The sequence below is a fragment of the Halichoerus grypus genome, chromosome 4 (assembly GCF_964656455.1).
Source record: "Halichoerus grypus chromosome 4, mHalGry1.hap1.1, whole genome shotgun sequence".
In the NCBI taxonomy this organism is placed as follows: domain Eukaryota; kingdom Metazoa; phylum Chordata; class Mammalia; order Carnivora; family Phocidae; genus Halichoerus; species Halichoerus grypus.
The window spans coordinates 106,577,438-106,592,629 of record NC_135715.1 but is presented as its reverse complement, the minus strand read 5'-3'; the positions used below and the strand labels follow the sequence as shown (position 1 = coordinate 106,592,629).

At 37.5% G+C, this 15,192-nt stretch overlaps 1 protein-coding gene across 2 annotated transcripts in view; it reads left to right on the top strand.

Moving 5' to 3' along the window:
- The window catches only part of LRP1B (LDL receptor related protein 1B), a 1,832,840-nt gene that overhangs the window by 1,638,511 nt on the left and 179,137 nt on the right, over positions 1-15,192 (top strand). For both annotated transcript variants that reach the window (XR_013447098.1, XM_078070743.1), the window contains exons 64-66: positions 2,535-2,651; positions 2,774-2,893; positions 4,307-4,426. Coding sequence is in view for 1 of the 2 variants with exons in the window: in XM_078070743.1 (XP_077926869.1) it covers positions 2,535-2,651; positions 2,774-2,893; positions 4,307-4,426 (357 nt within the window). In the remaining variant the exon portion in view is untranslated. The remainder of the gene's footprint in view (positions 1-2,534; positions 2,652-2,773; positions 2,894-4,306; positions 4,427-15,192) is intronic.

The window sequence follows — 15,192 nt, the reverse complement described above, 5'->3', positions numbered from 1 at the left end:
CGTTCTGCCGTTGCCATTGATGGGTGAACTTGGTCTTGGCTGGCTGTTCTTGCTGATCTTCTGGGGGAGGGGCCTGTTGCAGTGATTCTCAGATGTCTTTGTGGGAGGTGGAATTGCCCTGCCCTTCCAGGGGCCGGGCTAAGTAATCTGCTCGGGTTTGCTCTAGGGAGCTTTTGTTCCCTACAAGCTTTCAGTACAGCTTTGGAGAACGTGAGTGAAAATGGCAGCCTCCCAATCTCCTCCCCAGAGGAGCCGAGAACTCGGGGCCTGCTCCTCAGTGAGCCCCTAGAGAAAAGCAGTCAGTCACTCCCGTCTCCCTGGTCTCCGGCCGCACTCTGTGTTCACCTGGCCTGTGACCGAGCATTTTTAGCTCTGACACATGACCCCGTGTGGAGTCTCCAAACCCAGCAGATTCCTGCAGTGCGCTCCTGCACCTCTCCTCCCGGGGGAGGAAGGGGAGTCTCCCTGGATCTGCCACTTGTTGGGTCCCTGCTGGAGGAGCGGTGGCCCGACTGTGCCGCGGATCATGGTCCATGGCAACCCGGAGCTGAGAGCCCGCTCCGGCTCCATCTCTGCAGCCTACTTGCCCGCTCTGATACCTGGGAGCTCTGCCGCACTCAGGCACACCCGGTGTTTCTGTGACCCTGACGGTCCTGAGACCACACTGTCCCAGCGAGTGTTCTACCCCCCCTTAGCCACTAGAGTGACGTCTATCAGAGGTGCGGACTTCTAAAATTTCCGATTTTGTGCTCCGCTGCTCTATCACTTGCCAGTAGTGGCTGACGGAGGCCCCCTCCCCCGCCGTCTATCTTCCCAAATATCACCTAAGATTCGCTTCTCCGCACGTCCTACCTTCCAGTAAGTGGTGGCTTTTCTGTTCAGAGAGTTGTTGCTATTCTTTTCTTCGATCTCCTGTTGAGTTCGTAGGTGTTCAGAATGGTTTGATCCCTATCTAGCTGAATTCCTGGGACCAGACGAAATTTAGGTCTCCTACTCCTCCACCATCTTTCTCCCCCCCCCCCATATTTACACACTTTCAAAATATATGGTGAACAAATATAACTTTAAAGTCTTTTGAGGGGAATCAAAGAGACATCTGGTATCTAAGAGTCTCTGTGTCATCCTTATCCTGCTTAAATACCAATACTACATGTTTTTATTGGTGACATTATCTCTGCGATCTTTTAGTAAATGATCTTTTAGTTGGAGTCGACGGGTTAACAGCACCGAACATCTGTAGGCATGAAGCTTTATTTTGAGAGTTATGGTGAGGTGGAAAGTGATGTACATGAGTCTGTGGAGTGTTTAGAATTCATTTTTGAGTAGCTGTATCTTCAAAATTTGCAGGTACTAAGTTACTGACAATACTTATAATTTCATCTGAAAAGACAAGAAAGCTTAAATCCTGTTTCACATAACTTGCAAACTTCAATAATGTTATTTAAATGCATGTGGTTAAGAGTGATGCATCACAAATTCTCTGGCACCCTAAGTTTTTGATTGCATTTTCTATGGTGCTTTAGTACACCAAGGATCATCTTAGAGACACATTAAAAGGTCAGATAGGCTTCCCATCTATTTTCCAGGCATTGAAACTCCTCTGATAGTTAGAACTCATCTTATGGGAAGGTTGTTTTGGTAGCAAAGGAGCATTCAAGAAAATCATATATGAAGCAAAAGGAAATAGAGGAAATGCACATGTTTAGAATATGAGAAATTAAGTATCACACAGTTTCAATACTTAGTGTGATTAAGAAATGTTATAGATTGAAGTTAAATGAATTTCAACATTTTAGAACTCACTTATATGGAAGTCAAGTGTATATTGAGTTATTTTTTTAATGTTAAGGAAATTTTTACTTAATATTATAAATATAAAAGCATAATTAATTTCCCAAAGAAAGTTTAAAATATCACTTATTAATATTTGGTTAACTTATCAGAACTACATACATTAGGATCATCAGTCAAAAGGTAAGTGTTTTATTACAAGCAACATGGTTTGTGAGAAGACTCAGAGTCAGATCTAGATCTAATTTCCATATCTGGCACTTGAAACTTGTACACACTTGGGTGAGTTATTAATATCCATGAGACCTAGTTTCCTCATTTATAAAATGGTCATGGTGATATTGAGGTGAGAAGGTTATGATGAGATTCAATTAGTAGCTCTATGTGAAAGGGTCTCACCCAGTGTCTGATACAGAGTAGATATTCAATAGATCCTACTTTATTATGATGATTATTCTTATCATTTCATATATAAACTCAAAAATATGGCAAAATGCATTATCAGCTGGGATTTCTTACTGTCAATTTGTGAAATGTAATCTGGAGGGCATCTGAGTTGCTCAGAGTCTGGTCGTACCATATATCTGAACCCATAGCTATCTATGTATAGGACATTCACGCTGTGCTCTAGGGTATATTTAATATAATGAAATAATAAATATCTGTAATGTCAGGAAAGCTCTATTTAAGAGGTCATGAGCGAAGCTTGGCGTTCGATGATACCAGTGTGTTTTCTCCCATAGCTGAATTTAAATGTCAGCCAGGCCGGTTTCAGTGTGGCACTGGGCTCTGTGCTCTGCCTGCTTTCATCTGTGATGGAGAGAATGACTGTGGAGACAATTCTGATGAACTCAACTGTGGTAGGTGATTAAATTCTTAACCGAGGAACAGAAATCTAATTCTTACCTGATTTTGTCTGCACTGATTTAAATGCAGACACAGTTTCAGCACAGATTTTGTTGTTCTTCTTTCTCTCTTTTAGACACACATGTCTGCCTGTCAGGTCAGTTCAAGTGTACAAAGAACCAAAAATGTATCCCAGTAAACCTCAGGTGTAATGGACAAGACGACTGTGGGGATGAGGAAGATGAAAGGGACTGTCGTAAGTCACCTCAGAATGTTCCGTCTTGTCTTACTCGAGTCTCAACTGACATTGGTCTAAAATTTTTTATTGTGTACCATACATCCACACAGTGTAGAAAAACGTAACAGCAATTATGGGCATATACTTCCAAATCAGTACCTTTGCGGAAGGGTTACTTAAGAAAGCTCTCTATAAAGGATATAGAGAAAATTAAAACATAGGTGCTCTTTACTTAAATAGCTACCTGGAGGTTACGGCAAGCATGAAACAACATGCATTCATTCACATCATCCTTAATGGAAGCAGCAAAATCAACATTACAGGTGATTATGGTGTTTTATTCGTAAATTGATTTTTTTTGCCCATATTAAGCAGCTACAGGTAGTTTTCTTCTATTGATTAATCAGTTACTTGAAATCAATTCCATTAATTAGATTGTTTTTTCCCCCATAAAATACATGTTGAATATATGATGAGAAAATCTGAGCAAAAGAATCTACAAAATAATCTGTTAAAAACTGTAGATAATACTCTATGTAATGTATCTTTGCAAGCTACTTCAAAGAACAACAGTAAAATATCTTCTACTCTTTTCACCTCTTATTCCTATCCCCCACCAAAAATCAAACTAGATTAAATGGAAAGCAAAACAATTTCCGTCGTATGCATATATGCACAGAGGCAGACAGACATGCACACACACACACACACACACACAGAATCAGAACAATAAAGTACTTGTCAAGTTTCAGGGTTTCAACAGAACCGCTGTCAATGTTTCTGTCTTGCTGGAGTTTTATTTTATTCCCCTAAAACTTTTATCAGTAAATAATGTGCAGTCACCCAGCAATTTGATTAAGATGGTGCATTCGGAATAAAGTCACTACCAGTTCTCTATGGTTAGTCATTCTAGGAGCTGATCCATTAAACTGACTAGGATTTGTGATGCAGTTTACACTCTAATTCCCATGTTCGCCTCTTCCCTCAAAAACCCAACACAACTAGAGATTTGGAGGAGTTTGATGGTTTTTATTTCCTTATTCACCAATATCTTCTGATTTTAGTCTTTTTCTATTTATAGAAACGCATATGTATAAATTCTTCCATTTCTTTGTCTGGTAAAATTATTCTGAAAGGCTCTGAATTCTTTATTTTTAAAATTAATTTTGAAATATAGCTAATCAAGGTGGGCTTGTTTTGAGAACTCTGATTTTTATCAAAGAAATAGGTTTTATTTATTTCTACCAGAAAGAATATTTGGAATATATCATGGATAATGAAAGTTAAAACTCTTCACCTTCAGAGCTTTATTAATTAAAAGATAATACATTTCCAGTTGACTGTCTTAAGCAGTTGTTTCTCTACTTGTTTTTTAGATAAAATGTCTGTTCTTGTTCAAAGCTACATTTTAATAGATGTTTTCCTCTTAAGCTGAAAACAGCTGTTCTCCAGACTATTTCCAATGTAAAACTACTAAACATTGCATTTCCAAGCTGTGGGTTTGTGATGAGGATCCAGACTGTGCAGACGCATCAGATGAGGCCAACTGTGGTGAGTGTTTTGTGACCCTGGATCGTACCTCCTGTATTTGTGTCATCACCTGACATAGCCACAGTGAAAGGAATTTGAACACAATTCTGGGGAAACTAAGGTCTCACATGAGAAGGTTTTGTCTCTGCGTTCACAGAGTCATAGTAACCTCAGATTAGCTATTTTATAAAAGACAATCTCAGGTTAGCTATTTTTACCCATAGAAGGGTAAGGCAGAAGAGTAATATTGCTGAAAATGACTCAACACTACTTCTAAAAAGATGGATTGAAAAGGTAGGCTAAACTATCACCTTCTTGTATTAGAGTATGCACATGGTATCAGTATTTAATTAATAGAAACAATGAGACATTATCTTTGCATTGTTCCAGACTTTATTTTTTTTGCTTAAATACATATGATTTTCCATTCATTCAAAGATTACTGGTTATTCTTAAACATGGTGAAAGGAAGGGAAAAGATAATAAAAGTATCTATTCTGTCTTAATAGATGACAATGATTACTTAAGTTAGCATTTGTTTCTGAAACATTTATCTTTTCACTTAAAATCAATACTTTTATTTACAAAAATTATTCCTTAATTAACATCGCAGAAATGGAGAACATATTTGTTTTGTTTAATGCATTTCATTCTATCTTGAAAATGTCAACAGGAAGACAGAAATGAAGAGTAGTTGTCATCTGTAGTTCATTTTATCAACATTTATTAAACACTAATAGAGGCTATTTTGTAGGTGAATACACCAAACTTGGCATTGTTGGGGAAGCAAAAAAATATGTAATCTAGTAATTGATTAAGAAAAGCAAAGTTTGGGGCGCCCGGGTGGCTCAGTCAGTTAAACATCCAACTCTTGATTTCGGCTCAGGTCATGAAAACCCTGAGGCTCTGCACTGGCCATGGAGCCTGCTTGGAATTCTCTCTCTGCTTGTCCCTCTGCCCCTCCCCCACCTTCTAAAAAAAAAAGAAAGAAAGAAAGAAAGGTAAATTTTATTCAAACTGAATATAGGACTTCCAGGTTTCATAGACAAAATTGTGTTAAATGCATCTGCTATATTCCACACTGCTCTTAGTTAACTCTTCTGAGAAAAAAAGGAAATAATGAAAAACCTTTATGTTCTCCGAAATTCCATTTTTACTGAACAACATTCATGAGTTATATGTGTAATAATTGACATTCATGTGTCTCTAAGTGTTTTTCCTGATGTCTTCCATATGCCTATGTCTTCAGAACATGAAACCAAAACAACTTATCACAGTATCTTGAAACCCCATTTACCACTTTGTGAAACTGGTGCTCATAATCAGTTCATAGAGCCTCAAAGTATAGTCATCAGTGATTTGTTTGTAACAATTATTAAGGACTTTTGCAGACTAGTTTATATTATTGGCAAGTTTGCTCTGTTGTCTTTAGTATTTTTTGCTTACCAAGGCAAAAGTGGAATAATGACTTATGTTAGCTATATGAATATTTTTTCTGGAATATCTATAATTTTTTCTTTAATTTGATGTGATTTAACTGTTGTGGTAGATTATATTATTTCAAACTGATCATTACTGATCATTATAATAACAGTAATTCCTAATATTTATTTGTGTTTGCCATATGGCCCAGGAAATGTGTTAAAGGCTTTATATTCATTATCTCACGTAATCTCTTTACTATCCTTATTTTATTGATGTGGTAAAAGAGTCCCAGGGAGGTTATATAACTTACCCAAACTTTCATGGCTAGCAGGTGGTGGAACTGGGAATCCAGAGTTATTTCACACTATTTCACATACTCTGTGAACATAGTATAAAGCCACCTCATTCTTTTTTTTAAAGATTTTATTTAGGGGCACCTGGGTGGCTCAGTCAGTTAAACATCTGCCTTCAGCTCAGGTCATGATCCCGGGGTCCTGGGATCGAGTCCTGCATCAGGCTCTCTGCTCAGTGGGGAGCCTGCTTCTCTCTCTCCCTCTGCCATTCCCCCTGCTCGTGCTCTCTCTCTCTCTCACACACACACACACAAATAAATAAATAAATCTTTAAAAAAATAAAGATTTTATATATTTATTAGAGAGAGGGAGAGAGAGAGGGCTCACGTGTGCACACTCACGTGCACCAATGGGAGAGTATGGGGGAGGGGAGTGGGGTGGGAGAGGGACAAGCAGACTCTGTGCCCAGTGCAGAGCCCCACACGGGATCCCAAGATCATGACTCCTGCTAAAACCAAGAGTCAGACACTTAACTGACTGAGCCACGCAGGTGCCCCTAAAGCCACCTCATTCTTTATGTGTAAAGAGAAAAATATTTAAATGTTTTCTGTCATAAGGTTATATAGAATTCTCCTGGCCATAGTCATTGTTATAAGTTCCTGACCAGTATACAAACACATACATACCTACAGTAAGAGGGAGAGAAGAGGCAGGAAGGTTGCATCTGATTTGCTTAGACCCACCATAAAATTTTATTGTGGGCAGACACTAATTTAATTAAAAAAAAACTTTTTAAAAAAGATTTTGTTTATTTATTTGTTTGTGTATTTATTTATTTATCTGGAGTGAGAGAGAGAGAGTGCGCCAGCTGGGGGGGGGGGTTGGGGAGAGGCAGAGAGAGAGAGAGAATCCCACGCAGACCCTGCATTAAGCCCCATCCATCCGCACTAACCATGGAGCCTGATCTGGGCTCGATCTCCCGGCCCTGAGATCATGACCTGAGGCGAAATCAAGAGTCAAACACTTGACAGAATGAGTCACTCAGGCGCCCCAATTTAAAAAAACTTCTACATTACATTTTAGTATAGCATTTCTCAATCTTTATTCTTGATGGGCTAAAAAACTACCTCCTTCCCCTTTCTTTTGTCTTCAATAAATGTAGAAATGCCATGTATTTTTACTAAGTCTGTTAACACCTTTGTGGGATAGTTCACCTTTTGATACTTCCATTGAGTGGGAAAAAACAAAAAACAAAACTTCTTAAAGATGAAGCCTATCAAACTAAGGCCTTCTTATTTGAATCTGAGTTATATGTGTCTTTGTGGGAATGGACCTTGCCTAGAATAGGAGGTAAATTTCACCATTTCTCATGTTGAGTGTCCTCGGGGCCTCGCAAGATGTAGAGTAGATTTGCATGAAGTGCTATTGAGTGACTGCCCTATTCTCTATTACAAAACCTCAATATGCAACTCATTTTCATTGTAGTCGCCATACACTTCTACAGTTTCTTAGTCCGCTGTTAAACTTAGGGGCAAATTCTGTTTTACTCTTGGAGGTCACTTAGCTCTTACATCTTATTTCTCAGCAGTAATTTACCTACAGCAATTTATCTACAATTTTAGATCTAATTGGCTTCTGTCAATTCTAAAGTTCTAAAATTGTAATTTGTTCTACTTTGACATATCCTTAACGAAATATTTTTTTTCTTTAAATTGTATAAATAACACCAATGTAGGAGGTGGGGGTCACTGAGACACTATGGAAAAACCTAACAACATAGAGCAGAATAACTTGCAAACAAACAAAATACACATGCAGTACAGGGGATTAAAAAACGCTTTAATGTGTAAATATTTTTTAAATTATTTAATTTTTATATTTACTGGAATACCGTGTTTATTGAATCCTGTCCAGTGTAATTCTTGAGTTCTTGCAGTTCTTGCAGATTTAGCAACTAACATTCAATATGTGTAAACATTTTATGTTAATCTAGAATTTAAGGAGGCCTCAAAACCACTTTGAACAGATGTAAATTAAAGGTAGTTTAGCAGTCTTTCTCCAATAGTTTAGTCTTTGGTGAGCGTGGATACAAATTTTAAAATTAAATTACATATTTTCCCATGTTATTACACATAGTTTTTGAAATGGCTAAATTTATGAATCTGTAAAAGCTGCATTTGGCACATTTGAATTTAAATTCATAAATATTTTTAAAACATCTTTTAGCTCTATTTTTGTGCAAGTAAAGATTTAAATCTATGCTATACTCATATTTATGACAATATAGGTTCAACTTTGTTTTGTGAGTTGTTAATAGTTGTTATAAAATTACTTATTTTTGCTTAAAGGTGTTTACTCTTTCTTTACTAGATGCCCAGAGGGAAATAAGCTTTATAAAATGTAGATCTTACCTTTTATTAAATTATAGGTGTTGACTCTTCTTGGAAGGCTGTTGCACTACTTCCTACAATGTTGGACAAACACCAGATTTGAATGCCCGACCAAAATATATGCAGTACTTCAACTGTAGTAGCTCCAGGATTTTCACTCCACATTTCAAATTTCTCCACCTTCTGCCTGCCATTTTCCATTTTAGGAAGGAAGTGCAGATTTGGGATTTGACAAATCTGTACTGGATTCTTGCTTCTACTTTGTAATCAGAGTTGGAACTTTTCTATAATTTGACTCTTATAAGATGATATCAGAATCCATGTCTTTCTATTACGTCCTCTGTCCCAGTTTATAGTTTACCTTCTCTGTTCCCTAGGTGTCTGTGTCACATTCTGTTCATCAGTTGTTCTCCTTGGGCTCTCTTGGTCAGCTCTACACTCACATCACAGTTCTCTGGAATCCACTGTCTGCTCTACCATATTGCTCTTTCCTGTGGCCATGTTTCCGGCTTTCTTTTCCGCCGTGCCTTCACCTTATCTAGAATCCTTGATAATTCTTGGTTCAGCATCATTTGCTGCCTTTGAGCAGTCTTGGTTTATAACCTGCTGCTTGGCAAATTATCTCAAAATAAGGTGCTAGCTATAATCACACCAGCTAGAGCTTATGAGAGGATCTTGAGTTTCCTACAGTAGCTTTGTAGTTTCTGCAGCCTGGTTTTCCAACATGATACTGAACACATTCAAACTAAAAGATAGAAGTGATCAATGTGTGCTTTAATTTTCCCCTAAATCTCTGATGAGGAAATTTGAATTAGTCTACCTAATCTATAAGAATATAAGAAACAGATGTTTTAGAGTTAGAGCAAGTGCATATATAATTACAAAATACTTCTACCATACAGACTTGTACAGGAAGTTATATAGTAAGCAATTACCATTTTTAATAGATTTTAATATTTGGCCTAAGGTATCTCTTTTAAAACATTCAGACCCCTACAATAACATATAAAGCCCACCTCTATCTTCTCCCCTTCCCTTCTTCTGAAGCGGTTGTGTATCATTCACATGTGGCTACGGCTGTGTCCCTCCAAGCCTCCCTTTCTGGGGAGCTGCAAACTGATCTTAAGTTTCTACTGTTACATGAAAGCTCTTGAGCTAAGACATACAGGGACGCATTATCCTGAAAATCTGCAGGTCATGTGAGCCACATGAGAGGAGCAGTATAACAAAGATGAAGTTTTTCAAACAAAAGTATCACAGAATGCTAAATTACTGACTCAATTTCCTTAAAAAAATATCAACTGCATCAACACAATTCTTATTAAAACAAATATATAGTTCTTTCCTTTACAAACTCAATTATAAACCTCACTGGGCAAAAAGCTATTTCCTTTCATGGCTTTTACTACAGATCGATCTAGAATCTAGAATATTTGGCATGCCTCCTGACTCATTGTGTGGACTCCTTTTTAGCTTTGTGGAACAAAAGTTAAATCTCACAATTTCCTCTTATTACTAAGAAGGACAAACAAAATAAAATAACATCACCAAATAATTGCACATCCCTTTGATAGAGAGATAGTCAATGCATGGAAGTTACTGAACACAAGTTATAAAAAGACTACATGTTTTCTACTTAGACTTTTAAAGTATACACATGTAGGTCATTCATTTCTTCATATAAATACTACATGGCCATTTCCTGGTCCTATTCATACAGATAGGCTTTCCTTCGAGGGCTATATAAGAACCAAAATATTTCAGTGCCAAAGAGGCTATATTTCCCTTTCTTTATCTTTCTCATACACATACAAAGAAAGAGAGAGAGAGAGATAGTCAAACACAAATATCATTGACTGAAAACGGAGAAAAGATTGAATTTTGCAAAACAAACAAATAGATGGATGACAGCAAGACATACGATACATCAAAAAATTTACCATAAAATATAATACTAGTATAAAAATACATCCTACTGAATTAACAGAAGCTTCTTTGCTCAGAAAATAAGCTCTCCAGATTACCACACTTTTTCAAAAAATACATTTATTTTCATGGCAAATACTTCAAAAGTTCAGAAATGTACCAGGAGTTGAATCATATTTAAAAAGCTTCTATTTAAAAAGAAAGGTGATGACATTTGTCCACATTATGTTTTTAATGTAGCAATATAGAGCTACACGATTATAAAATAAAATGTATTAGCATTAGATTGAGTATAAACTACACAGACTCCAGTAACACATAACAAGCAGTATGTCTAAAATATATTCTGAGAGATAGTGATTCTATGAGATTGTTGTTAGGTGTTATTTTACAAATCATCTGGGGTCAAATTAGTGTAAGATTAAAACATCTTCAAAAACTGTAAAGCAATGTGGTTTTCATTTCTCTCCCTCATGAATTGTATTGTTCCACAGCTGTTTTGCCAGGGTAAGGAGTGGAGTAGGCAAGTGCCACTTCAACAATGATAAGATATGATGTAGAAGAAGTTTCTTTTAGGTAGGTAGAGAAAGTAAAATGCCCACTTCTGGATCCTGAGAGATTGTGAGAAGAAAAAATTCATTTTTGTTATACTGCTCCTCTCATCCTTCACCAAGTATATTTTATTCTCTAAAAATGCAAAATAACACACACACACACACACACACACACATAAAGCTAGTTGGAGATTTATAGCAGAATGTGGGAAAAATAAGTATTAGACACTTTATAAAAATACTTAAGAAATATAGAGCTTTAAAACAGTAAGTTTTTGTCTACCCTTAGAAGAAAATTATTTGTATTTGTTTTGGTTTATAAGATTCTGTTCAAATAGGGCGCCTGGGTGGCTCAGTTGGTTAAGCGACTGCCTTCGGCTCAGGTCATGATCCTGGAGTCCCGGGATCGAGTCCCGCATCGGACTCCCTGCTCAGCAGGGAGTCTGCTTCTCCCTCTCCCGCTCCCCCGTCTTGTGCTCTCTCTCTCACTCTCTCTCAAATAAATAAATAAAAAATCTTTAAAAAAAAAAAAAAAAGATTCTGTTCAAATATCATTTGGGCTGGTGATTTCCGTAAAGAACATTGTTACCATTTTATCTTCAGGGGTTATTCAATGTGGCTTAGTACCATGTTTATATGATTATGTTATATATTAGTGAGTGAAAATAAATAGAATGAAAGACTGTAGTGCTTTTTCTCAAAACCAATAATATAGGTAACACATCTATGTATAGAAAATATTATTGTTTACACTTTAAGAAATAGGTTTCCTGAGTGCCTCACTCAGTTAAGCATCTGAGTTTTGGTTTCCACCTAGTTATGATCTCAGGGTCCTGAGATTAAGCCTGGCATAGGGCTCTGTGATCAGCGGGGAGTCTGCTTGAGATCCTCTCCCTCTCCCTCTGCCCCTCCCCTTGCTTGTGTGCTCTCTCTCTCTCAAATAAATAAATAAATAAATAAATAAATAAATAACAGGAAAGTGCTGATAGCTTCTTTCAACTGGGTAGAGGACTAAATCATCTTATTCAAATAGCCAGCCTGGGGCTCTTGGGTGGCTCAGTTATTAAGCATCTGCCTTTGGCTCAGGTCATGATCTCAGGGTCCTGGGATCGAGCCCAGCTCCGGGCTCCCTGCTCTGCGGGAAGCCTGCTTTTCTCTCTCCCACTCCCCTGCTTGTGTTCCTGCTCTCGCTATATCTCTTTCTCTGCCAAATGAATAAATAAAATCTTAAAAAGAAAAAAAAAAACAAATAACCAGCCTATGAAAACATGATGTGTATATTCAAAGCAATTAGGTTGTCACTTCAGTTTCTGTTCTGTATTCATAAATTGTAGTAAGAAACCCTGAAACATCATTTTTGATCTTTTTATTGGACATCGAATTAGTAGAATTTATAGAAGATTTTATAAGAATATATATTACATATACATAGTGCTATACATTATATATTAGAAATGTTATAAAGCTTAATATCTTACTTTCTTGATACTTAATTTCTGAGAACAGATTCAAAATATACAGATTTTTAAATTACTATTTTAAAAAACAATGTCATTTCAGAATTCTTAATCTCAGGAGACAAACTGAGGGTTGCTGGATTGTTGGGGGGTGGGAAGGATGAGGTGGCTGGGTAATAGACATTGGGGAGGGTATGTGTTATGGTGAGTGCTGTGAAGTATGTAAGACTGTTGAATCACAGACCTGTACCTCTGAAACAAATAATACATTATATGTTTTAAAAAAAGAAGATAGTAGGAAGGGAAAAATGAAAGTGGGGACATTGGAGGGGAAGAGGAACCATGGGAGACTATGGACTCAGAAATAAACTGAGGGTTCTAGGGGCGCCTGGGTGGCTCAGTCGTTAAGCGTCTGCCTTCGGCTCAGGTCATGATCCCAGGGTCCTGGGATCGAGCCCCGCATCGGGCTCCCTGCTCGGCGGGAAGCCTGCTTCTCCCTCTCCCACTCCCCCTGCTTGTGTTCCCTCTCTCGCTGTCTCTCTCTGTCAAATAAATAAATAAAAATCTTTAAAAAAAAAAAAGAAATAAACTGAGGGTTCTAGAGGGGAGGGGGGTGGGGGGATGGGTTAGCCTGATGATGGGTATTAAAGAGGACACGTACTGAATGGAGCACTGGGTGTTATATGCAAACAATGAATCATGGAACATTACATCAAAAACTAATGTTGTAATATGTGGTGATTAACATAACATAATAAAATAAACAAAAAGTCAAAAACAAAACAAAACAAACAAAACAAGAAAAAAGAAAAAAGGAGCATAATAGATAATAAAAATAAAATGACCAGGGGTGCCTGGATGGCTCAATCGGTTAAGATTCTGACTCTTAATTTCTGCTCAGGTAATGATCTCAGGGTCCTGATCTCAGGGTCCTGCAATCAAGTCCCACATCAGGCTATGTGCTTAGCAGGGAGTCTGCTTCTCTCCCTCTCCCTCTGCCCCTCCCCCCACCCAGGCATGAGCTCTCTCTCTCTCTCTCTCTAAAATAAAAAAATAAATCTTTCAGAAAATATATTAAAAATATAGATAGGAGGGAGCAAGATGGTGGAGGAATAGGAGACCTAGACTTCGTCTGGTCCCAGGAATGCAGCTGAATAGGGATCAAACCATTCTAAACACCTATGAACTCAACAGGAGGTCAAAGAAAAGAATAGCAACAACTCTCTGAACAAAAAAGCAACCACCTTCTGAAAGACAAAATGACAAGATGGAAAAAATCACCTCAAAAAAAAGAACAAGAGGCAGTACCAACTGCCAGGGACCTAATCAATACGGACATTAGTAAGATGTCAGAACTAGAGTTCAGAATGATGATTTTAAAGATACTAGCTGGGCTTGAAAAAAGCATGGAAGATATTAGAGAAACCCTTTCTGGAGAAATAAAAGAACTAAAATCTAACAAAGTCGAAATCAAAAAGGCTATTAATGAGGTGCAATCAAAAATGGAGGCTCTAACTGCTAGGATAAATGAGGCAGAAGAGAGAATTAGTGATATAGAAGCCAAAATGATGGAAAATAAAGAAGCTGAGAAAAAGAGAGATAAACAACAACTAGATCACAAGGGCAGAATTTGAGAGATATGTGATACCATAACACAAAACAATATTAGAATAATTGGGATCCCAGAAGAAAAGAAAGAGAGAGAGGGGCAGAAGGTATATTGGAGCAAATTATAGCAGAGAACTTCCCTAATCTGGAGAAGGAAACAGGCATCAAAATCCAGGAGGCACAGAGAACCCCCCTCAAAATCAATAAAAATAGGTCAACACCCCGACATCTAATAGTAAAACTTACGAGTCTCAGAGACAAAGAGAAAATCCTGAGAGCAGCTCGGGAGAAGAGATCTGTAACCTACAATGGTAGAAACATTAGATTGGCAACAGACCTATCCACAGAGACCTGGCAAGCCAGAAAGGACTGGCATGATATATTCAGACCACTAAATGAGAAAAATATGCAGCCAAGAATACTATATCCAGCTAGGCTGTCATTGAAAATAGAAGGAGAGATAAAAAGCTTCGAGGACAAACAAAAACTAAAGGAATTTGCAAACACAAAACCAGCCCTACAAGAAATATTGAAAGGGGTCCTCTAAGCAAAGAGACAGCCTAAAAGTAACATAGACCAGAAAGGAACACAGACAATATACAGTAACAGTCACCTTACAGGCAATACAGTGGCACTAAATTCATATCTTTCAATAGTTACCATGAATGTAAATGGGCTAAATGCTCCAATCAAAAGACACAGGCTATCAGATTGGATAAAAAAATAAGACCCATTGATATGCTGTCTGCAAGAGACTCATTTTAGACCTAAAGACACCCCCAGGTTGAAAGTGAGGGGCTGGAAAACAATTTACCATGCTAATGGACACCAAAAGAAAGCTGGGGTGGCAATCCTTATATCAGACAAATTAGATTTTAAACCAAAGACTATAATAAGAGATGAGGAAGGACACTATATCCTAATTAAAGGGTCTATCCAACAAGAAGATCTAACAATTGTAAATATCTATGTCCCTAACATGGGAGCAGCCAGTTACATAAGCCAATTAAGAACAAAAGCAAAGAAACACATCGACAACAATACAATAATAGTGGGGGACTTTAACAACCCCCTCACTGAAATGGACAGATCATCTAAGCAAAAGATCAACAAGGAAATAAAGACTTTAAATGA